This window comes from Mustela nigripes, chromosome 3, assembly GCF_022355385.1.
Source record: "Mustela nigripes isolate SB6536 chromosome 3, MUSNIG.SB6536, whole genome shotgun sequence".
In the NCBI taxonomy this organism is placed as follows: Eukaryota; Metazoa; Chordata; class Mammalia; order Carnivora; family Mustelidae; genus Mustela; species Mustela nigripes.
The window spans coordinates 31,419,542-31,445,519 of NC_081559.1; the positions used below are offsets into that span (position 1 = coordinate 31,419,542).

Here is a 25,978-nt window from a genome sequence, read left to right on the forward strand (position 1 = left end):
CTTCTTACTCCCTCCAACGTTGCTCTGTTGTAGCAGTAAACAGGACTGGAGGGAAAACAGTTCGGTAGATTCTACTGAAGAGCTGAAGTTATTCATAGATTCAAAAATTAACCATTTAATTTGTTTTTCTAGTTTTGTAACAAATCACCCCCAAATCAGGATTTTTTTTTTTTCTAAAAAGGATGGGGTGCCTGGGTGGCTCAGTGGGTTGGGTGTCTGCCTTCTGTTCAGGTCACATGGTCCTGGGGTCCTGGGATGGAACCCCAAGTCCGGGGCTCAGTGGGGAGTCCGCATCTCCCTCAGCCTCAGCCCTTCCCCCTCCACTCATGCTCTGTCTCTAGCTTTCCCTCTTGCAAATAAATACATAAGGATTTGCAAATAAATACATAAGAAATAGTTTTCAAAGGACGCCTGGGTGGCTCAGTGGGTTAAAGCCTCTGCCTTCCTTCAGCTCAGGTCATGATCCCAGGGTTCTGGGATCAGGATCTCTGCTCAGCAGGGAGCCTGCTTCCCTTCCTCTCTCTGCCTGCCTCTCTGCCTGCTTGTGATCTCTGTCTGTCAAATAAATAAAATCTTTTGAAATATATATATATATTTTAAATTTAAACAGTTGTGTTTTTTTTTTTTTAAATCCTGATTTGGGGATGATTTGTCGGTGTGTCAAAAGAAAGAGTGATTGAGTACTTATTTCAATAAATGGACTTTTTACAAAGCAGAAACTTTTTATATTAATAGCTACATTCTGGAACAGTATGTCAAAAAGCTGCATAACAGATCCTTCAGATCTATTACTGTCCCTCTAAACAAAACCCATGATGCACAAATGCAACATCAAACAACAATTTTCCAACAGCCCATGTTACAAATAATCTGAACAGAGTCCTCGGGGGTCTCTTTAGAAGCCAACTTCTGTGCAATTCAGTGACACCATTCCACCCATCCGCAGACATTTCCCTGGCTGCCTGGGCTATTCCCCATCCCTTACCTATCCCTCTCCCCCTCCCCCTGGAGAAGCCTGGAAATCTTTGTTTAAGTCCGTTTGCTCACACTTTCAAAGAAGTGCTTGGTTAATGAATGAGGTGTTTTTGTTTTTCCTAATGACAAATGAAAGTGGAATCTAAAATTATCCCTCCTCATCACACTAAAAGAAACTGACACAGCCTCCAATCGGACCCCTAGCCCCCTGCCTTTGGCCTGGCCTATCTAGGTGACGTGGGCAACCAGGACGGCTACCCCCTTCCCCCCCACCATGGGTGTGTCCAGCAGTCAGGCACAATGGGGAAAGCTCAGAGACAATCCAGCTTCCCTCTGCCTCTCCTCTTCTCCACGGGGGCAGGATGGGGCGTCAGCCAAATCCTTCATATGATTTAAGCACAGCTTTTGCTGGCTGAATTTTTTTTTCTCTCTAAAAAGGAACTTTCCTAGATGGGTAAACATGTTTGTCTTTAAGGGTTGTTAAGAGAAGAAATCCTGCATATTTCATCCAGCTCCAGCTGAAACAAGTTAAGTGATTCTCCAGCATGCTAATGTTTGAAAATGCCATATTTGTGCCATATTTGGACTTCTTACTAGGAACTCGACTTCAATGCATCCCCCGCCCCCTTCCAGCACCCTCCCACCCCCCTCCTCCTCCTTTATGTATATATGTTGCATAATTATGGAGCAGTGAGTATTTATCACCTTTTCTGGGCAGTAAGCAGAAAGAAATATAATACCATTACTTCCAGTTACTGCCTTTCCCAAGATAATTAGGTAACACAGCGGAGGGAGCCTCCGTGGGCCTAATGCTGTCCGAGTTAAGTGATTGACATGGCTCTGTCTGGCTGCTCTATTAACTGTTTCATTTTGTTGCTATTTGCAGTTTGCTTGGCTAATACTCCGAACAAATACTGACTGTTTCTTTAGCCTCTTTTTTCTCTTTGACCTTCTCCTGCCCATTTTCTTTGACTCACTTCAAACTGCCTTGAAAAGGCCTGTTGAATACACACAGTCCATCAGAGGCCCAGGTTCATCCCTACCCTTGCTCTGAATGCCTTACTTCAAAGATGGGCCGCATTCTTTAATTGCCCTTTGAATTAATATCAAAGGGTCACAATGCGAGTGCCAAAAGAGAAAGGGGCTTTAATGAAGCGAAGAGCTGCCATTCATTTGCAGATAAGCACGTTTTTATGCCTGAATGGTCACCCCGGCTAAAGGCTTGGGGAAGGGGAGGCTGTCCGGAGAGGTCTTTTCCTTAAGTAGTGATTAGTTCAAACAAACAAGAGTAAACAAATAAAAAAAGAAGAAGAAGAAGAAGAAGAAGAAGAAGAAGAAGTCTACAAACAGCGACCACATAAAATAAATAATAAGGCTAAATTCGTGAGCCGCACATGCCCCTCCCCTCCTTCCTTAAAAAAAAAGAAAGAAAGAAAAGGAAAAACTGCATGTAATTAGCAAATCCATTCACCATTTTTAATCCCATATTTCAACACTGAAATTCCAAGGGCCGGGCTCAACAACATGCCTGATGAAGTATTTTCAGTCTGAAATTTTGAGCCACAGGTAATACAGAGGGAAACTGTGATGACTTTAAAATGTACGGGAAACCTGTAACTTTTGAAAAAAAAAAGAAAAAATGTCCCAGAGCTCAAGACACAATTACTCCGGATATAAACATTTGTGTTAAAATTATTGATGCTTTATGAACTGCATGTAATTAGATGAACACATCTATCAATTGTCCATATACCAAACCAGAGCTCTCCCAGGGAAATCACCACGTGGTCCCCTTGTAACACTGTAGCTGCCACTACAGAATGAGGACACCAACAGCACCAGAGGTCAACAGAAGGTAAAATACAGCTCAACTCATAAATGATTACAGAGTGAAATAGTAAGCCATGCTTCCTCTCTTCATCATTCTCCTTTTGGAAAGGCTGATGATTAAGGAAGGATTCAGTCCCACTGAATTATAATCTTAGCTAAAGCTCAGACGACATCTTTGGTGCCCGGCTACAAGGTGGACGGTTGACGTCTGGTAGGCATAACATTTGACCCATACCCTGGACATTTCTCCCTTCGGCTGATGCCTGATCAACAGAGTTTATGTTACTCTCAGTAACATACCAAGGAAGGTCCTTGTTCAAATGTTTCAAATGGTCTCCAAAAGCTAAGGGGCCCATTTTGAATTCATGCACATAAAATTGCCCCTGCCAGGTCAAAAAGAAAGAGAGAAAGCGAGTTCTGTCTTATCTTTGGAGAAATCAAAAGCATCTTCTCTTCACTGGCCTTATTTTCCATGAGCTTGTCCATCTGGTTCATGGTTGCCAGAACAGAGGGAGAAAAGGGCAGCAAATAAATGTCAGAGAGTCAGCCAGTCTGCATAAATCTCCAGCTCCTTCCAGAGAAACTCCTTCCTGGCCTGCTGGGCTTTCTAATCTTGTGACATGAGCCAACAGGCATCAGAACAATGTGGAACTCAAAAGCCTTATTTTGCCCAAGTCCAAAACCCTAAGAGCAGCTTCCCCCCAAACCCACTTACCCACCAGATATGCACCAGGGTGCTGCTTTGCAGGAAAGCAACGTGATCTCAGCAACCAGGTCCCTTCTATCCTGGATACAGAAGGAATTCTGTGTATTTTGGACTGACCACAGGAAGATCCACTTAATTCTTATTAAACTGTACTCTGAGAAAGCATCAAGGCGACCCAATCAGCTACCAAATCTTGTTTCAGTAAGTACAAAAGCAATGAGCAGATTATAAGTAAATAAGGCTCCATATCCATCAGAAGATCGAACGCGTTCAGGACCACTGATACATCACCACAATCCTTTGAGGTAGGGGAGCAAATAGTATCACTCCCAAGAATTCAGCCCAGAGTGGCTGGGGAGGTTCCCTTGATATCACAGCTAGTTAAGAGAGCAAACTGGAGCAAAAAGCAAACGTCTTCTAACCCCAAAGCCTTTCAGAAAATCACAGTTACATCTGGTGCAGAACGACACTGGGGCTGTGCAGTGGGGTGCTCTGGTTTTTTCCAAAACCCACAAGTAGAATAAACTTCAAGACACTGCAAGTTCAATGTAATGGGCCACAAGAGAAACATTTGGACCATGTATTTCAGTGCTTCCCAGGATGCTAGAAAAACCGTACAAATGGAACCATTGATGAGCTCCATTCAAACAGAGCAATAGTAGTGATACCAGTGGTAATGATTCTATTTTTGCATTTGTCCAGGCCTTTACCCATAAAGCGTGCTCACACCCGCTACCTGATGGAATGAAGTGATTTTTTTTTTTCTTTGAGATGAGAAAAATGTTTTCACTTTAATTTCAAGGGCCTAGGAGTAAGGCAATGCACATCTCCAGGATGCCTTGGTGTCGGGAGAAGTAAAGCCATGTGAAATTCTTAAATCTGAACAGCCTGGTCCCTGAAGCTGCCTGAGTAATAGGTTTCTTATTTCCCATGTTAACTCTCAATAGAACCGAGGGACATTTGATACTCAAGCAAAATTTTTATTCCCAAGGGACAAATCGTTCAGGATAGCATTCTCTCCTCTAGCCACCTTCCTGTGTACAGCTTGGAAAAGGACTTCTGAAATCCAGGGCATCCCGAAAGACCCCTCTCCGAAGCTGATGATGCCACCGTCTGCAAGGATGCAACAGGAACAGCGGCCCCACTTCACGAGCAGCTGTTTTCTGAAAGGACTTCCCTAGACTTCAATGAAAGTCTTGTCCAGAGGCCAGCTGGACCTCCGAACTGAAGGTTTCCACTTTGTCTCTATCACTAAGTCCTAACCACAGAGCTGCCGGCGTGGCGTGCGAACCTCCAGCCGGACGACCTGGACCGGAGATCTCACGAATATTTAGCACAGGTACCACTGCCCTCCACCGTCCACGCTTTCTGCTTTCTCCCCATTAGGCATCAGAAGCACGCCTGTAAGAAACGCTCACCTTCAATGAAGAAAAAAGCGGAGCAGCCTGTCCTGAGACGTGTCGACTTACAGAAGTCCTACTCAAGTCCTACTCGCTTGACTTCTTAAAAAAAATAAAAGTCCCGTCTGTCTGTCCCTTCCGCTCTTGCCGTCTCTACTCCCAGGAACCAACACGGAGTAAGTGTTATGTCAACCTCGGAGGCTTAAAGGGGAAGAAAATGCGATCTAAACAAACCTCCAGGAGCAGACATCCTGCTGTAGGCTTCAATGGGAAACATTTGTTATGAAGTAATAAGAATTTGCATAATTTTGGGGGAAGACTGTTTTCAAAGTCATTCTCTTTTTCACCTGCTTAGGCCCTTGCCATGTATGGCTTTGGTTAAGTTTTGTTGATGGAGGCTCATGTTTAACCAACTGTTTTTAATTTACAAATTAAACTTGTCAGAAGTAGAAATCCTTCCCTTGGAACTCTTCCAATATGTCAAGAATTAATTCTAATGAAAACGGCATTGCCTAAATGCAGGATGGCCAGTCACTTATTTTATTTACACAAAGTCCTTCTCAGTTTCTTTGATAAAAGCAGCTAAATCTTTTTCCTCTTTCATGTTTTGTCAGCACTTGATTCCTTTTGTCCCTTGGCTATTTGCCTAGCTGTGGACAATAAGGCAGGAAGAATAGAAGCAGATTGTTGGAATGGCCCTCAATAAACCTAATTATGACATGTTGACTGCCCTCACCATGACACAGTCAAGGGACCCAGGCTTATTCAATTACCCTTGCCAGGTTTCTCTTTCAGACCTAAAGTTATCCTTTGACTGTTTGTATTTCTGAACAGTATTCATGTTCATTGTGAAAGAAAATCCCCTGGACTTTGAGGGGTTTTTAAGTTGATGCTGTTATTGTAGCTAATTTTTATTAACTGAATGATAACATGATAAAGAAATAGACTTTTGTTATGTAATAAGAACAAATCAGTGTGTGTGCTGAAAGTTACACCTCTCTTTCCTTTCTCTTCTAGCCAGACAGGCAGGACATGTAACCTGAATTAATAAACAAAATAATTTCTTCAACCTGCATGTACCTTACAACGGGATACTGAGTCTGGCTCCACAGGACAGGACCGTTTCTTCGATGTGATTCTTCTTAACTTAAAAATAATAATGACATGACTGTGGGGGGGCGGGGTTGCATGTGTGCGTTCTGTTTTGTTTTGCTTTTTAAGCGCCAAGGAGGTTCTTTGCACTATTAACACCAGAGAACATAAGTTCATTGATACCTTTATGCCAACAGCTATTTCTGCAGCTGTTTGAGATAGACAAGATGAACAGTATTTAATTAAAACTCTGGCTGCTGGTTGGAGGAGCCCTTTCCTCCTCGAACAGATTGTTCAGAGATCACGCCACTGGTTCCCGCAAAGCCTGGGTATAAAAGCTGTGTGTCAAGTGAACAAAAGAGTGGAAAAATGAAGGAATGCCAAAAATCAGCTCCTGATCCATCCTAGCTTTTAAGTCAACTAGGTCTGATAGAATTAATATTCAATTGTATTTAAAGCTGCACAAAGCTTAGCAGGAACAATTGTTTTGTAAGTTACAGCATCCCTGCGTAATTTCTTTTTCTTTCTTTTCTTTTCTTTTTTTTTTTTCTTTCTGTTGAGAAACTCATTGTTCTTTTTAATAATTTGGCAGCCCTTGGGACTATGAGAGAATTAAAATTCAACCACAATATGACAAAGTAGGTGCTACAATTTCTTTAAACTTGTTTGTCAACTCATTTCCTTCATTAGAAAATTCCTATCATTCAAATAAAAGCAAGTCTAAACCATACTCCCCCCTTTGGTGGTGAATTTGGAGTTTGGCGTTTATTTGCTTTCTAGGGAAAACACTTTTTTTAATCTTAACGTGAGAAATCAACTTCGCAACCGACCTGAGAAGTGAAATAGAGTCCTTAGTGCTTGAAGAATGTTCAGGGTAAGTACTCTCTAGAATGTGTTCTGCTCTGCTGGACCCTCTCCTTGCACACAGCAACACTTTCACTTTCTCCAAATTCTAGAGAGGTTTTTTTTTTTTTTTTTTTAATCTCAAACATCCAAAATGAACTGTACAACAGTCTTAAAACATCATTAATATAAATAATTTCAGTGGAATGGATCTCTAAATTTTACAGAATGCCATTCAACAGTTTAGCTTTAGCATTTAATTTCATTTCTTTAATGCATATAAATCTGTATTCATATTGACTTTAAAACCCCTCTTAACAACAGCAAAAAATAATCCTAATAGTGCTCCACTTATAAATAAAAAACACGTCCTTTAATAGCAGAGGGGAAAACAGACCATGTCTCACCACTAGAAAGCTGAAGTGTTCTTCCAAAGTGTTCAAATTACTTTAATCAACAACTGTAACCTCCTGTATAAAAGAAGTTTAAAAAATAAGTCTGCTCTTGCTACTTTATAGTGGAAATGTTATTAAAATATCCAAGATGTCTCAATATTTTAACCTGAAGCATATGTATTTCTGCATTCCCTAAAATGCTTTAATGTTTTTATATAGTTAAATAGAATGGCAATTCTTCGACTCTCCACTAGCACTTCCCTAAGAAAACATAAAAAAAAGTACGCAGAGGAAATCAAATACTCACATCGAGTACTACTCACCACCCCAATGCTTGGCAAAGCATTATAAATGCTTGCCGTTCTAAAAGTTATGTTGTTATCTTACTAGTCGAACTATATTAAACAAATGTATGTCATAACTCTCACCAATTCTCCTTCTTCAAATGTGTCCGGGGAGCATAAACTCGGGCTGCGGTGTAAGTCTAAGGTTTGCTTATGGACACAGAAAGGAGAGTCGACAACTCGAATTGTTTTGATTTGTATGAAGTTACAGACAAAAATTCTAATGGTGGCTAAAAGTAGCTACGATCAGATTTCTTCTTTAATCTACAGGTCAAGTAGTGACTTTCTCTCTTATCAAAAAAAAATTTTAATTTGCGATTCAAAGTTCAAAATCGCAATACATTTGATCTGAGTATAGGATAATCACTAAGAAAACTAGAAACAAACTCTTTCATATGGTAAACAGTAGTACTTATTATTCTGAATGTATAAAGAGGTATAGTTCCTCTATCTGATGTTCTCATTTTATAATGTTCAGCTTCTATGTCAAAAAGATTAGTAGATATTTTGTAGCAATATTTGCTCACATGTGTTTCCTCAAATCTGTTTGTTTAAGATAAAGGAAACTATAAGAAACCTTGAGCCATAGATTACCAGATACCTAAGAAAAATTATGCACGCAAAGATCAGTTTGGATATTTTATATGCTCTAAAAATTCTTCCAAAAATAAATTTTTACAATGCATTTTACATTGTTAATTTTGTCATTTGGCCTTGGCAGTTAAGGTTTGCTGCATCTGAATGATTCATAGTCTGTTTGCAGAATATATACCTAAAAAAGTCAACATGTAGATGTTGACTTTTGAAATCATTTTCTTCCACAAAAATAAAAGAGTAAAATAGTGAAGAAAAAAAATTATTAAAACCTCTTCTTGGTAGGCTATGACCTCTTGCCTTGAATTGTTTTTAATATAACAAAAACATTTCTTATATTCAAGTTTCTGAAATGCTTAATTGTAAAGTCCTTGCAAAAACAGTGGTTTTCAGACTTCATATTACCTACTGTTTCGAGTTTTATCTCAAACTCTGCTTTTCATGGAAAATTTTAATAGATTCAAATCCGATTTTTTTTTTTTCGTGAGCCTCTATGCATGTCTTTTAACCCAAGGCAAAAACAAACAAACAAACTTATTTATCTGATTCCGTTTTTGACAACTACAAATGAGGGAGTTACTTTACATTTAAAACACAAGAGCAGAAACAGATGAAGTGAAGGTACTATCATCTGATTCTTTCTCCTCAAGCCCAGTTTCTAGCTTTGACTTGGTCGACTCCCAGAAATCTCCTGTCTTCTCTGGTCACTGGGAAAAATGTCCAGACACAGATGATTTGAAAGAGGGAATGTTACCGTCCTGCTTAAGCAACTCTAACTTAAGGGGAAGTTCTCTAAACAATACCCGTTTCCAGACTCTTCTAGAAGCCACAGTTTTGACAGGAGCTTCAAGAAACCATCCATTGCCCAGCGTGGGTGGGGAAGAAGACCATGTCCACCTGCCCCAAAACACAGCAAGCTTCTGTCCTCACCCTCGCTGTTTCAGCACCTGAAGTCCTTCCTTTCAAAGATGAGACAGGTAGGAATTCCTCATCCACTAAGATATCGAAAGGCCCCAGGCCTCTCCATTTTTGCCCTGTATCTCCAGCTGCCTGGAGGCCTCACTGTTTCTTCAAACAACTGCCTGGGGTGGCCGAGAGTCTGCTGAGAATAGAACAAGACCGTAGCGGCCACATCCGCCAGAGCTGAGAGAGACCATACCCTTCACCTCGCTAGTGCTTCTGTTTCCCAGAGGAAGGGAGAGTCAGGCCCAGAGAGGAAAAGCAACCTGGTCATAGTCACGGTTCCGGAGACCTACAGGAAACATCTGAAAATTGCCTGACCCAACTTTTACAGCTGAGGAAATCAAAGCCTAGCCCCCCATTCTCATGCCCAAATGAAGGCTCTTGCCCACCTGCCCATGTCCCATAAGAGGATGGATGTTCCTTATCTTCTTGTAAGGAATCTGTCCAGGATCCTTCTAAGAGGTTCCCTGCAAGGACAAAGACTCCTATGCAGTCTAAGGGCCACACAGGTAAATTCTCAGTAGCGGTGGGTTGCCAGACCGACTTTGGCTCCATAAGTAAACAGGGTAAGGCTTGAGAAAGAGGAAGCATCCTGGCAACCCGAACATCCAAGACATAGTTGAGGGGGACTGAGTATGATGATGATGATGATGACGATTATTATTATTATTATCATCATGATCATCATTATTATTTTGCTCTCACATACGTCTGTGCCAGGCCTTCACCATGCACAGGGACCACCTCTCCTCACCTCTACCTTTCCTCCCCTAAACTGAACAAGGACAAGGATAGATACAGTTTTGTAGGACCTAAAGCTTTTATAATTAAGGGAGCCCTTCTTAAAATGTAAAAACCAGGCATGCCTGGGTGGCTCAGTGGGTTAAGCTTCCGCCTTCGGCTCAGGTCATGATCTCTGGGTCCTGGGATCGAGCCCCTCATTGGGCTCTCTGGCTCAGCGGGGAGCCTGCTTCCCCCTCTCCCTCTGCATGCTCTCTGCTGACTTGTGATCTCTCTCTCTCTCTGTCAAATAAATAAATCTTAAAAAAAAAAAAAAGTAAAAACCAATGTATCTTCATTTTGTCACATTTGCAAAAACCTAATGGCATGAAGATGCGTGGGGTCCCTTCCAGAGTCTGAAAGGGCCCACACAGGTGAGGATCCCTAGAACTCAAGGTTCATTCCCTCCATGATGAGCTCACCTCCAACAAGGACTCCTCTTTCATCCTCCACTTGAGGGGACCAGGGGGAGATGTAGACTGTTTCTACATGCTTGTGTCTGCTGTCATTACCTAATACTTATAAAACATCAATCAAGTCTAAGTGCCAGCATTGGGGGCTCAGCAGGAATTCAAGATCATTCAAGAGTTCACAGACATGACAGGCTGTTTCAGAACCCCATATATCAAGGGTGGAATAAATCCCAGCTGTTCTACTGGGAGGTTCATGGCTTACATCTTCCAGAACAATGTGTTGCTGAGGCTCTCCAGGACCCCAGCACTGAGAGTCTAGGAGTCACTGGCCTTCCAAAAGACTCCTGGAAGGGCTTCAGTGCACTTTCCAGAAGATTTCCAGCCGGCAGATCCATCATGATTGCCCCTTGGGTCCTAGTCCCCTTGAGGAGGGGAGCCTCATTTCTTTTAACCTCTGACATCAGTCCAGGTACCACGAGAAGTATAAGAGCTCAGGGCACCTGGGTGGCTCAGTCAGTTGAGCTTCCGGTTTGGGCTTGAGGTCATGACCTCATGGATCGGGGGATGGAGCCCTGTATCAGGCTCTGTGCTTGGCAGGGAGCCTGCTTGAAAATTCTCTCCCTCTGTCCCTATTTCCCTTCTCTTTCTCTGAAATAAATAAATAAATCTTAAAAACAAACAAACAAAAAAAATGGTGTGAGGGCTCAGATCAGATGTCTGTTCCTTGGGGAGGGTTTTGAGCTCTGAGGCCAAATGGGTCCCACAGTGCCCTCCCAGACCTTTCATGTTCTTCTGGCCCTGCTCTTTGCCAAGAAGACCAAAAAACACAAGCCAAGGCTTTTCTCTGGCACCCCGTAAGTGTGGAGAATCCATCAGTGATGGAGAATGCTCTCGGCCTCACCTGGACCTGCCTCGCCTGGAGAGCTCACCAGTGTACAATGCCCTGGGAGGTCATACTCACCAGCAAGAAGCTCTCTCATTTCAGAACTAGTCTTGCCATGCACCATGAAGATAGGATCTGCAGGGGTGTGTTTTGAGTGGCAACTGAAACCTATTCCTTGCCCCACTTCCAAGGTTTCCTTCCTACGTGGATACCTGGAATTCTGCCATTAGGAATTGGTTCCTCCGTGTTAGGTTATCAGCTCCGAGCATCCTCTTGGAAACTGCCAACATCCCAGGGAGAGGTAACCAGTTGAGTCTCGTTGTGAATGAGGAAGAGCTTGGTGGAAGCTTCTGTTATATGTGTGTGTGTAGGGTAGGGGTGCACAAGAGGAAGGTAAGCCAGATGGAAGCAGGACAGGGGTGGGGGATACAGGGAACATACGAAACAGACCTCCCTCTTTTTACCCAAGGTCAGCCCAGAGAGGCCTTTGTGAAAGGAAAATAGGAGAAACAGTTTCAAAGGATTTCAAAGGCAGAGCACTGAGGGTAGGGAGATTTTCAAACATCCCTGCAAAAAGCCCAAATTGTTCTGGTAATATCATTTCCTATAAACTATAGTTTGAGTGACAGTTCTATTTTTCCTAAAGCTTTTCCAAAAGGATTTTCCAAGTACTAGGAATTTCAATGTGAAAGATAGTCATTGTCTTTCCTAATGAATTTAATTTGGGTTCTCAATTTAAAAAAAAAAATAAAAAGGATTCATTTCAGGGGAAGAATTGTTAGTTTAAACCAGTAACATTAAATTATAATAATTCAATAAAATGATAAAGTTAGACAGCAAACAAAATTCAGACCAAATTTGGTTTTCTACGTCATTTGTATTTTGTTATAAGGAAATCGGTCCTCTTCTTATCAGTCCAAGGTATATGTCAATACTCCGTTACAAAGAAAAGCCCGGGGGAGTGACTCGGTTTCAATTTCCTGGAAAAAGGAGAGACTGCGTGACACCAGAGTGTGCCAGGTAATGAGTCCTTGCTGCCACCTGCAGAAGATCTGTAAGTGCCCACCCTCCACTGACCACTTACTGAGCCTTTGAAGGAAACAAGGTGAGGTGGTCTTCCACCAACTGGCTTTTGGCTCAGGAATGCCCTGAGACACACCAGCTGGTACTTTCCACAGGCAAGAAGACACTGAGGAGTCAAGGCCCAGAAAGTTAACTGGAAGAGCCCAGAAGCAGAATCCCAATTAGGCCAGTTGAGTTTCCACCCTGGCTTCCTTCCTGGAACCCAATCCCTGGATGATGCGGGACCTGCCAAGACCCCGGCATCCCTCCATGCCCTGGACTCTTCATCCCGGCTCTCTGCTGTTTTCGACCTGATGCTGAGATCCCAGTCTCCCCTTTGCCATCTTTTCTTCAGACAAAAATTCAGCAACTATTCAGAGCTTGGCAGGGCCAGTGACCACAAGCAGACATTGGCTTCCAGTAAGAAATTATAGAAGTTGCCTTTCTGCCGCCCTCTGATGAATGCGCGTCGTGCACGCACCAGCCCCGGATGTGCCCTGTCTGCACAAAAGCCAAGCAAGTCTACCACCTGGAAAGTTTCCACACTGGATAGCTTCCCAAATCCTATTCTTCTCTGGGGTATTGCTAGTCCCCACCCCACCCCCAAGATGCTGTGAGGAGACCCTGTTTATTGGGGGGACTTCCTGACATGGACTCCTAGGCCCTTTTAGAAATGCTCCCAGAAGATAGTAGAAGCTCTCCTCTTTTTCAAAGAGAACCAATGATTCCAGACACTGAGATCCCACTCATTTGCAAATCATGAAATGTAAAGTTGTCTCCCCTAAAGAATCCATGGGTCCCTCTTTATTTATTTATTTGAAGATTTTATTTATTTATTTATTTGACAGAGAGACACAGTGAAAGAGGGAACACAGGCCAGGAGAGTGGAAGACGGAGAAGGAGGCTTCCCACCGAGCAGGGAGCTCAGTGCAGAGCTCAGCCTCGATTCTAGGACCCTGGGATCTTGACCTGAGCCGAAGGCAGCTGCTTAAGGACTGAGCCACCCAGGCGCTCCCCGCCACCCTCTTAATTTTAAAAAGCAACAAATCTACCAGTCAGGAGAGAGAGCAGCTCTCACACCTGAGTCCGTCCTTGCTGACAAGGAGCCAGCCCCTGGACAAGGCTCTCTCTTCACCTGTGTAAGGGAGCACAACAACGTCAGAATCTCAAGGGTGGTTACGTGGCCAACGTGGGTCTGAAAACTACTACGTATTTTCTTCCAGTCTAAATTTCTGTTGAGAACATCACAGCAATCTGACAAACAAATCAAACTTTCTTTCAGCATTAACCCTCCTTTGGCCCTCCTCCCTAGGTAGAGAGCTGCATCCTTCTGCAGGTAGTAATCAGATGTCACAAATGACGGGTCTGATTCAATCCAAATTACGCACATTGCTGGGCAGAGAGGGTGGCGGGGGAGGGGGAGCTGCTTTTGATTCTTCTCAGCTCTTTACAGAGGCTCTTAACACCAGGCCTGTTTACATGTCCAAAGTGACTCCTTCAGATTTCCGTAAGCAAGTCAGAGGGGAAACAGGGAGAGAACCCAGAGCACTCATCTAGCTGCCTTCTAGGGAAGCCAAGACGAAAGTCCTAGTATGAAGAGAGCAGACCTTCCCTCCTCTGCCTGCCACAACTGTGCTCTCAAACTGGAGGCAAGAAAAGTCAAGACAGAAGATTGATTTTGTTTTTCCGTTATTTCTTTTTTTAAGCCAAATCAAGATCCTGCTTTTCAAAAAATAAATTCTTAGCTCCCAGCTCATTCTCCTATTTCTTTCTTTTTTTTTTTTTTTTTAATTTATTTGACAGAGAGAGATCACAAGTAGGCAGAGAGGCAGGCAGAGAGAGGGGGAAGCAGGCTCCCCGCTGAGCAGAGAGCCCGATGTGGGGCTCGATCCCAGGACCCTGGGATCATGACCTGAGCCGAAGGCAGAGGCCTAACCCACTGAGCCACTCAGGTGCCCCTCATTCTCCTATTTCTGAAAGGCCCACTCCTCAAAAGGAATGACCTGAAATGTTCACTTCGTAATATTTACTGGCATTTCCATCTTCCGCTTTCCCAGGAGGGTTTGGAGAAGGTTGTTTTTCTCCTATGGTTGGAACACGGTTCTTCCTGGCTCATTTCACGGACTCGGACTTCAGCTTAGGTAGGCCAGGTACGCAGCAGCATCAAGAACTGAATTCCTGGGCATCAGATTTAAGGGAAAATAGGCTGAAACGATTTGAGGGAGGCAAGGTATGTGCAAAACCATAAAAAGTCCTTTGTGCATAGAAGGGAATGGATACATGCCCCTTAAAAGTTTGTAAAATTAAAAATCAGCCTCTCCCAAACTCAAGAAACCCCAAGAACCCAGGCCAGCACTTCTCAAAAATTAGAAATATAAGACCCTGTTTTATTATTCATGGCCTGCTCTCTTACTAGTTCAACCCTGATTTGGTGACCCTGACAGACAGCTTCTCTCTTGTAACTAAACAATCAAAATAAGTTGCCTCAAAATTGCTATAAAATTGTCCATAATTTTTGTAGCACAGAAAGAAAAACAGCTAAGAATGTTTATCGCAAATATGTTAATATATGATGAGATATGGGGACTGAAATGAACAATAGACAAAAAAAAAAAAGAATACAAAGAGGAACCAAAAAGTCAAAAAAAAAAAAAAAGCTTTCTCTGGATTTAGAGACTGTTCCTTTTGGAGCAATAACTGCTTAGAGGAATTTCCAGAGGGTAGTCAACGTTGGCAGAACAACTCCCTAGGCAGAGATTTCAAAACCTGTTCTCCAATACGTGTACAGTGGTAGAGAAAATTGTTTCGTTTTTTTCATGCATGTGAACACAGACAAACATGTTTCTGCTCCGCACTTACGAAGCAAGCCTTCCCCTGTTTGTTCTCAACATAGTACCAAAATTCCACCAAAACTATCAAAATTACAAATGTCTTCCCTTTGTGCCTATCATGGACAAATTATTTTTACAAATAAACGCACACATGTGCCAGATGGTGTCATTTAATTGGAAACTACCTAATACTAGATAAACCATCATTTGCCAATGCAATGGAATACTACACAGCCGTACAAAGGGGCTGTGGAAGCCCCCAGACCCTGATGCAGAGTAATCACTGAGATACATCCTTGGGGGGGTGGTGTGCAGGAAGCAAGGCACAAAACAGTTTCTATCATGGGCTACCATGTGCACAAAAGGAGAGAACATTTTTTAAAGAGAGAGTGAAATATCATTGTTTATTTATGCTTAGACTCTAGAAAGGTGACCAAAATACAGAGGGACACTACGGGAAGAAAACCTGTTACTGTCTATCCCCCTATATCTTTGGAATTATATAAGAGCGAAGGTTTTACCCAGCCAAAATAAATAGGATGATTTTAAAAATGGAATCTGATGAAGTATACATTTCTTTCGAGTTTTTGCATCCACAAGAGGGCAATCCCTAGAATCAAAGAACGCTTCCCTTTTGAGGTTGAGAATCAGCCCCCATAATCCAGGGATCCTCTTGCACCTCAAAGCCTTCGGGATGGGGGTGGGGAGGCAGCACAGGTCCAGAAGGAAGGCTCCGTGGCTGGCCAGCAAGTTTTCATCAGTTCACTGGGGGCCGCCAAGCAAGGCTCCCGGGCTGCCTGCCGAGAGCCTAAGCCCCAACAGCTGCATAAACTTGCCGTGCCCCAGCCTGACCTATTTCGGAGACAGGTCAGACCAGTGCATGCGGGGATAAGAAAACAACCTTCCTTCTCTGCAGTGGCTGCACCAGCAAGCAGCTCCAGCAGGGGAAACTCGGGGGCAGGCGCTCTCCAGCTCCCCAAACCTCACAAGCCAGGCAACTTTATTTTCAATTCTTGCATTGCACCAGGATAACACAAAAGTCCCCAGCTTTGGGAACTGGATGGAGGGAAATCAAGTAGAAAGGTCATTGAAATGTATCCTCCAGCTTAACGAATCCTATTTTGGAAAGTTTCTTTAATATTGGTGAACTCAAATTTGATAGGAGAATCATGCACAAAGCCTCACATGGGGAGCTAAGAAGATACTTAAGAACAATGAAGTAGCCTGAAGAGGGCACAGAATGAGAAATTGTGCAAAAGCAATTCCATAAAATGAAGCATTTCGACAGAATTTCAGGAGTACAAAGGCACGCATGCATGAGACCTATTTTCAAAAAGCAGCCTGTTTGTCAATGTCTGATAGAGTGAGAAGAACCTGTTGAAAAACAAACAATGAAAGAAAGAAAGAAAGAAAGAGAGTTTAATTTGGAGGACTCTGAAAAAGCCAAGTTAATCTAAGAGAGAAGAGTAATCTTTGCAGAACTAGGAGAAAAAAATAATTCAGAAGTATCTTTTGACATCTCAATGAATGGCTTTAGAATTTTGCTATTTTTCTTATCTGGTAAGTCAATAAAATCTATTATATTAAATAGCCGCTCACAATCTCCATTTTTTGACACAGTGAAAGTGAAGTGTGTGTGTGTGTTTGTGTATATGTGTGCGTGTTCCTTCATTGTTGTTCCTAAGCTCTGAATTAAGCTTTTATCTGCCTTTGGGCTGAGCCCATCTGCCAGCAGGCTGGTCACTTTCTGCATGTTCGGAGGGTTTCCTCCCCCAAGATTTTGAATTTTCCTATGATACATGTAATTTGCATACAACTTGCATCTTCTCATTTTCTTCTGATAGCACCCTGGGAAGCTGGTATGATGTGGCCCATCTTACATATGTCAAAACTGAAGTTCAAGGGGTCACACCTAAATGTGCTTGGTCACAATTTTAGAGTGAAATAAGGGATGCAAGAAAAAGCCACTTTTGCCTTGGGTAATAGGCTCTTACAGAGCAAGCAAAAAGGCAGGAAGAGGGACTTAGGGTGTGTTTAAGTCAGAACAGACAACACTCAAATGCTTTAGTGGACCTCAATCAGGAAACTGGCCAAGTAGGGATTCAGAAAGAAGAAACCTGTTGCTTTTCTTATAATAAAATGAATTGGACCAATTAATTTTCTTTAGTTCAGGTTAAGCTCAACCATGGTAATTGACACACACACACACTCACTCACCCCCACTGGCCAAGATTTTCTTAATCAAGATAATATATTAGAATATTGGGAGAATTTTAAAATACGTTTGAAGATAGACTCTCTAAGTCTACAATTATTTAAAATAAAATTTTCTTTAGAAAGATAGGCCCTATAAGGGAAATAAGAAACATATTAGCGTCTCCATACAATACCCAAGTGCTTGTTGGCTGGAGAAATTATGTCTACACTAGGGTTTGCCAAAAAAAAAAAAAAAAAAAGGTAAGAGGGGTATGTTGGGTGTACTGTTACATATCTACATATCTGTGTACCTGTAAAATCAACAGCCTACAAATGTAGGCTTTCTATTAAAAATGCAAATTTGTATGTCACTATGTAAATATTCACTAGGAAAGTACACAAACATTAAACCAGTCCCATGTTACAATATAAACTGCACAGCAATCAACTTTCCTTTCTTAACTATTTTACTCTAACTTATTTATTGTTTCCACCTAATGACATAAAGGCAGGGACATTTAATTCTGCAGTTGTTTCCAGAAATATGCCTACCAGCCGATTATAAAAATTCTCAAAATTTACATTTAAGCCTCCATAAAACTGTATTATTTGAACTCACAATATGACCTTAGACATTTTTTAATGCTAAAAATCAGTGGTATTTCCTCTCCCTTAGTTCCATGTTGGTCAGCCAAAAAGAGTCTCCCATCCTTGTCACAAGTATTTTGATTAGCTATTTTTAAATGGAATCCATCGATGAGCTCCTAGAACCGAGATTTTGTTACTCTACTGCTATCGATGCATTAAATCTGGCCAAAGAAAAGTACCTACAGTCACGAAATTCCTAAGTGGGTTGAAGGAGAGAAACAGCCAGCTAGTTTGTTATTGCCTGTCATAAGTTCTAATTTGTTTTACTGAGAAAGACTGACTTCCCAATCACTGCAGTAAGGAGGGCATAAAAACTCAGACTACTTTAATCAAGTTGCTTCATCCCAAAGAGAAGAGGTTCTCTGTTGTTGTGTTGTTGTTTACTTAAAATCCTGCAGCAAAAATCTAAATGCTACAAAGTTTGCTGCATGCAATGTACAAGGTAACTCTTTCTTAGGATTTTCCTTCCTAGGAGAGATGTGCATCAAATCAAACTCTAAATTGTACACCACCCTTTAGTAATATATACTTTCTTCTTTAAAAATAGAAGTTATCTGTTCGTCATTTCTTAGTTTTTATCAGGAAGTTAGGAAAACAGACATTGAAGGTAAGAATTCATTGAACACTTCCTTAATCATTCTCAGCAACTAATTTCTATGGTTTTCATATTTCTTTTAACAATGGTGAAGTTTCTAACTCATCTCCCTTGAATAGATGTTTTGTAATGTTAATGGGCATTTTGACAACTGTGCCTGTTCCTTCCAGTTACAAACTGGAAATTATATATATTCTGGTTATTTAGGAGCATAATCCTAACACAGATAATTTGAGAGAAAGCTTTCTTAGAAGACAGAAGTCCCAATTCCAGCAAAAATTCAATGCTACGGGGGCTCAGTGTTTGGCCCAACACTGCAAGACAGAGCTGAGAGCTGAACTGTGACAATCTCTACCAGAGACCAGGAGCAACAGGGCAAGAAAAGCTTTCCCAACAGAGCAGAAGATGGTCCTCTGTTCCCACGTTGGTATGAATCTTCCAAGAGAAGGGCAACTACTAAAATTCCCTTTCTCTTTCTCTGGCCACAGTTCCTCAGCTAAAGGCAGCCAGTTGTTGTTGTTGTTTTGTTGTTGTTGTTGTTGTTGTTATTCTTTTTTTTTTAAATAATATCAAAATCATATTTAATCTTCCTTACTTTATTGAGATATAATTGACATAAGCCAGTTCTTGAGTCAGTAATTCTTCCCTGGTACTGAGATCAGACCTAGTTTAGAGCCCAATTCTGCTGCCCTCCCTGACAGTATATGAACACATAGCCTGATACCCAAGAGGGGAAAGTTACTTTAACTCCATACGTATATGAAATATACACGTACATGTGGAATACCAGCAAAGAACTCTCTAATGTTGCATCTGGACCCAGGACAAGGTAACCGAAACAGATCTGAGCTGACTCACCCTTCCAGCTTAATCCATTTCAGACAGTTGCTCTACACTGAAATGATTTGGGTTATATCAAAAAAACATTTGAGCAGGGGCGCCTGGGTGGCTCAGTGGGTTAAGCCGCTGCCTTCAGCTCAGGTCATGATCTCAGGGTCCTGGGATCGAGTCCCATATCGGGCTCTCTGCTCAGCAGGGAGCCTGCTTCCCTCTCTCTCTCTGCCTGCCTTTCTACCTACTTGTAATCTCTCTCTGTCAAATAAATAAATAAATAAATCTTAAAAAAAAAAAAACATTTGAGCATAGGTAGAATATTAATTGGGAGATGATAATAGAATATATTAAAAATATCCACTACATCAAGAAAATATAGATATAGATATGACATATAGAAAATATCTGTATGTCAAGACTCCTCTTATTCAAGAGTGAACAAGAGGGTTCCTGGGTGTCTTAGTTGGTTATGCGACTGCCTTTGGCTCAGGTCATGATCCTGGAGTCTCTGATCAAGTCCCCAGTCGGGCTCTCTGCTCAGTGGGGAGTCTGCTTCTCCCTCTGATCTCTCTGCTCTCTCTCTTTCTCTTTCAAATAAATAAACAAAATCTTAAAAAAAAAAAAAAAGGAGTGAACAAGAAAGAATAAAACCAAAATGAAATAAAGATACAGTCCTATGCACAATTATTTAGTACTGTAATGAGCACAGTCAGAGAAGGGGATTCAGGAAGACAAATCCATGATGCACATTTGAATATCCAAAGCCTGAATCTGGCATAAATTTCACAACCTCAGAGTGATTTGCTGGCATTTGCAAATTAAGCACAGAAATGGTATTTCAAAAAAAGCCCTTGTAGGAATTTTAGCTCTCATAATAAAAGAAAAAAATCAATCCAAATATATTGAATTCTAAAGCTAAAACAAACAAACAAAAAAGGCTAATAGTTCATCTAAAAATCAACAGCCAAGCAGTTATAAAATCATTCAAGGGAAGATTTTTTTTTTCCTAGCATTCAACAGCAGTGCTTAATAAGAATTGGGAGGCTATGCTGTTACCTCAAATTCTGATGACTCTAGAAGTGTAATCCACTGGACAAATGAGCTTTTATTTTTGTGCAACTGGAAATAGTTTACTGCCAGCTTAATTCATAGTGACGAACTTATAAACTCTAACGATGCACAAACTATACACACAAATACATGTATATGCCTACATTGTAGGGGGTTAAAAATATACATGAGACTCATATAACCGTCTATAAACACACAAAAATATAGAAACACATGTAGAGAAATGTAGCCAGTATAACTCCTACTTTCTCATGTATTTAATTATTCCCCACCCAGTTTTACATTAAAAATCTGACATCTTTCCCTTCCATAATTCCAGCTTAGAAGGCAACTTCGGTGAAAGAAAGTTCCATATTTAAAAATTTAGGGACATGCAGATAGTAGCTTCCATGCCTCCGGCCACCCTCCAAAAATAAGAATCTATTTGATGATAAATTCACCGTCTTAGCCTAAGCTCTAAACAAGAAATCACCATAGGATAATTAAAAACACCCCATGAATCTCTTCTCTACAAACCTACGACATGTAACTGGTTTGGGTTCCTATTTCTTAAAGAGAATTTGGTCAATCCTCCTTAGAGGTTTCAGAGGAAAAGGAGGATTTTCCAAGACAGATAAGTTGAAATGATCCCGCTTTGATCTCTGTGGTTAAGAATCCCTCACAATAGAAGATGGCCACTGAGGGGCCGGGATCCCGGCCTTTTAATGCGTAACAATGCAATCAACAAACAGCTACTTAATCAATATTTGGCCAGAGCTGCTGAAAACTTCCTTTTCAGATTTTAATTCCTAGTTGTAAAACAACCCCCGAGCAGCCAGTGAGATAAGGCATTAAACTGACTGCTTAATTGTCTGTTAGTGTCGTGTTAGTTATATATGTACATTCTTAATGGTTCCTTAATCTTTATTTACCCGCATAAATAAGTTACCTGTCTAGAACCCCACCGAACTGAAATTTCTCTGTCCCCCCTCCCAGTCCTGGACAAACTCTGTCTCACTCTTTGTTGCTGCTGTTGCAACTTGTAATTTTCATTGGCCATTTACTTTCGTAGGATTTAAACATTTAACTTCATGGTTAGGAAGGATTCTTTTTTTTTTTTTTTTTTTTTGTCTTCAGATATATTTATTCATGGATATTGCAACTGGGTTTTAGTGGCAATGCTCTTATTCACCTGATTGATTTCAGCATATCCCTCTCTTCTGAACCGCGGAGCACTTGCTGGTTCTGCCTCAACGCGGTGGGTTTTATTGCGAAGCCCTGGGGACTCTTAAATGACCCTTCAGTAATTATTACGCACTTGAAGCCCCTAGGTCCCCGTTCCGGTGCTATCAACAATCAAATCAAGCCCCAAAATAAACATACGATTTCAAGCATTAATTAGAAAATCTGCATGTTTTCAATAAGGCTAGAAAGTCAACATGCCCCAGCCAACCAAACAAAACAAATAAGCAAAAAAGAAAAACCTACAAGACCCAAATTCTGGTGGTTTGTTTTCTTTCTTTCTTTTTCTCTTTCTTTCTTTCTTTCTTTCCCATCCCAACAGAAAAAATCGTTAACGCTATGTCCTTGAAAAGAACGCAAGGTGGTGTTTTAATTTGATTGAAGTTTTGATATTTCCAATACACTTTTAAATGGGTGCTATTTCCTTTTTGAGTAACCTAAGGACTTCAGAAAACAGAAAATTTGCTCAAAAAACTAGAGGCGACATTGGGGTCAAATTTGGGATTCTGACAAATGGACTTGGAGAGTGGGCTGTCCACTTTAATAAAGGTTCCGATGCCACAAACCTAAGATCTTATACCCCATGATTTCAGTCTGTGGGAAAGTTCCCCCCTCCACCCCCCCACCCCGCCTCCCTCGCTTTGCCTCCCTCGCGCCAAAATGTCCTTCCTTGCTAAGTCGGGGGGAAGAAACGGCCTTCCGTTCCTTTCGACTTCAGTAGCTCCCGCTAATGATAAAGTGCTCTTTTCGTGATTCCATTGGAAATGAAATAGTTCGAGGGCCTTTAAAATATTTCTGCGTTTTTAATTGCTTTCTCTTATGGCCCGCTGAAAAGCTGACGTCGTCCTAGATATTTCAAGAAAAGCTCACAAGTTTACAAACAAAACGGGACTGCAAAACTTTTGTCACTTTTACTTTCTCAAATTAAAAAAAAAAAAAAAAAAAGACCTGCTTTTCATAAGTGTCAAATAGGAAGCGAGAGATTCGAACGGAGTATAAGCCTGAAACGACCTATGGTTGGGGTCCTTTAGCCTCATCTTTGAAATCATTGCAAACCTCCCCACGCTCACTAGTGATTTTTAAAGGAGGAAAGCAAAGTCCTATGAAAGTGTATCTCCAGCCCCAGTCAAAACATCAATTGGGCAATCTGGCCTCTCTCCCCCTGCACTCCCGAGCTGCCACTTCAAAGCCGCTGCAACAAGTCAGTAATTGTAACGTTGCATCTAAATATTTAAGCGAGAGTCTTGCCGTCGCGTGTCCCACTTACAGTCCTCATCTGTCCTCTAATTCCATTACGGCACAAAGCAAAAATGTTTCCCAAAACTCACAAACAGGAAAAGCGTCACCCTTCTGGGGGACGAGGAGGAGGAGGAGGAGGAGGAGGAGGAGGAGGAGGAGGAGGAGGAAGAAGAGATGAAGGAGCAGTTTCTATTGATTAGTCACTGCTTTTGTGTTAAGGGCTTTCTTTAAAATAAGAAAAAAAATGGGGGGAGGTTGCAGAAATTTCACTAATGTGAGCCTCAGGCAAGAGAGGAAAAAAAAAGGAGAAGGAGAGGGGGGAGGCGGGCTGTGTCTAGATGAAAGTGAGAAGGACATAAAGGAGGCAATTGAGTCGGCTGCAGCCCGGCGAGCTAAGCTTCGAGCCGGGCCGGAGCGCAGGGGAGGGGGCGGCGCGGCGCGGCGCTTTGGCGCAGGGCGCAGGAGTGGGGGCCGACCCATTGTGGCGGCGCCCGCGGGCCCGCTCGGCCGCTCTGGGGGAGGAACAGAGGCGCCCATTGAGTGGTCGCAGAGGAGGCTGTACCCACGGCCCCCGATGCTGCGACCGGGGCTTGGCTCCTCCGACTGCGCCTGTTCCGATCTCGGTGCTGGCCGGTGGCCCGGGACCAGGCGCAGGCGGTGGGGGGGGGGGGGGGGGGGGAAGGGGCGCTTTGCTGTCCCCGGCCTCCCAACCTTCTCATTCCACCAGAGCAAAGGAGCTGGAAGGGTGGACCCAGGAAGGGGGCACCGCGTCTAGTGCGCGCCAGGGCACAGGGGCCTGAGCGCGCCGAGTCTGCACGCTGAGCAGCTCTTGGATTGGGCAAGGGACAAGGGAAAGTGAGAAGGTAAACGGGGTCACCAAGGAGAAAGGCCAAACTCTGGACAGAAAAATGACAGCAGCTCTGACATCTTTCAGGGTGCTTCTCTAACTGTGTCCTAGAGTCTGACAGGCAGGAAGATGTCCCCCCCACCAAAGCCAGTCTTAACATCCCCTTTCCTTCCAACTCCCCCACCCCCCAGGAAGCTGGAACCTCTAGAAGAGAGCGCCTTGCCCTGCTCAGGGCACCCAAAGGTCCTTTCTCAGGCAGCCTCCTCCCTCTGGGCTAGGGAGCTCGCGGCACTTTCTCCACAGTCACTCTATTTTACAGGTGGAGCAGCCTCTGACTTTTGGTGCCCAAACAACAGGGGTAATTTTTTGAGGTTTCTAGACTTCGCTTTAAACTACCCTTCACTCTGTCCTTTCTCTGTGCCCTTCTTGCCCTCCAGGGCTTATCCGGAAAGGGAGCTAGAGCCGCTTAAAGAGAGGGACACTGCATCTTCTCTGACAACCCCAAATTAAATTAGGTTTCAGGCTCTATGGAGTGTGTGTGTTTTCAGCGGTACAGCCCCCGCTGCGGAGAATACTCTGATTTTAAAAATGGTAGCAATTGCCCTTGAATGGCAGCCGGCCCAGCTAGACGGCCCAAAAGACTAGAAACATTTTGTAGGTGAAATAGCCACTTTTTCCACGCTGGAGAGTCCATAAAACTTCCTGGCGCAGCAGCTATTGGAGCTCATTGAATAATTCATCCCTCATTGCAAGCCCATAATGTCTATTCTCGGCCCTTTGTGGAGCTGTTTTCTCTTCTTTTCTCCTTGAATTATAAAAAGGTTGCCTGCCTTTGTTCACATCAAGCTGCTGCGAGCTGGAGCTTTGTCTGGGCCGAGCTAAAGTGTGAGTTTCAATGGACTCTCCAGGCTTTGTCTCCCAAGTTCATCTCCAAGTGTAGATTGTGTAGAGAAGGCCTTCTTTGTAAAAGCTGGAAAAGTTGTACAAATGTTTGACCAGCTCATTTGGGGCGTTTTGTCTCCTGGGCCTCGGTTGCCTGTGCTGCGAGGGAGCGGCCAGTCTGCCGCCAGGCGCCTCCAGCAACAAGTAGCCAAGCTGTGCTACCCCCACGCTGCTTCGTGAGCCTCTCTGATAGCTCTGGGCTTCCTGCCCCTCTGCCCGCAGGGGCCCGTTGGGTTTGGGATTGGCTGGTTTCTCTCCTTCCTCCCTCCCCAGTACCCCTCTGCTGCATCTAAGCCTGGAATAAAAGCTGGGGTGTCTCCTGAGAGACTACAGCAGAAAAGCACCGCTCCTGAAGGAGGGGCTTAGGCTAAGATCCTGTGAGTCCCCTGCTTTTAAGGAAAACAACAGCCTATGTATTTCCCTGCCCAGCGAGCCTTGGTTTTTGGTGTCTTTTCCTAATTGCCCATGTGTCCCAGAACATCGACACTTTCTGTTGATCCCTGAAATCAGCTGTTTGAGTTTGTCACATCTAAATCTAAGTGTCTCTTCAAGGTTGTGGACAGATTTTGCCTTGGCTGCTGCCATCCACCTGGGCTGGGCAATGAAAGCAAAAGGTGTGACCAGCTTTCTACCTACAGTCCTACCCTGAAGAACACCTGCTGAGGGTACAAACCCAGCTGGTCACAGCGGGTGTCCAAGCCCACCTGAGGAGCCTCATGCCCTTCCAGGACAAGTCAAAACTTAACACAACCCACCTAAGTCCCGGGCCCTGAAGGGGGCAACTCAGGGTGTGGCAGGGGTGCCAGGCGCCTCCTGACCCTCTGCGATTTTGAAGAGGTGTGATCATCCCCAAGGCCAAAACTGCAGAGTGGAAAACTGCTGCAGGGATCCCTTTCCGGTTCAACTTCCACAGGTTGGCTTTCCTTTTGGGAAGAGGGAGACACCTTTAGATTCTCCAGACCCAGTGTGGCAGGTATAAGGGAAGTAGGCTGCTCTTATGGCTCCAAAGGGGAGACTTTTTCTTGAAGATGACAGGTCAGAGCTAACAAGGAGCAGGTGGCTTGCACCTTCGGATGGAGACAGGGCACCAACACCACAGCCCCAAGAACCCACATCTTAAGCTGATTTTCCTTCCTAGACACACACACACACACACACACACACACAATCAAACCCCATCGCATCAGAAAACCAATTTAAAGCACAAAACAACCATCTTACATATATATATATATATATATATATATATATATATATATATATATACATACAGA

The 25,978-nt window shown here is 42.9% G+C and overlaps 1 protein-coding gene across 5 annotated transcripts in view; it reads right to left on the reverse strand.

Annotated features, from left to right (window-relative positions):
* Nucleotides 1-25,978, reverse strand: part of PAX3 (paired box 3) — a 99,538-nt gene that overhangs the window by 68,172 nt on the left and 5,388 nt on the right. Inside the window, exon 5 of one of the 5 annotated variants that reach the window (XM_059392688.1) lies at nucleotides 12,104-12,198. The exons of 3 other annotated variants lie outside the window; for them this stretch is intronic. In XM_059392688.1, coding sequence (XP_059248671.1) covers nucleotides 12,191-12,198 — 8 coding nt within the window. In that variant the 3' untranslated portion in view covers nucleotides 12,104-12,190. Of the gene's footprint in view, nucleotides 1-12,103; nucleotides 12,199-14,376; nucleotides 14,459-25,978 lie in introns of those variants that run through there. One more of the 5 variants, XM_059392687.1, reaches the window with a different exon arrangement.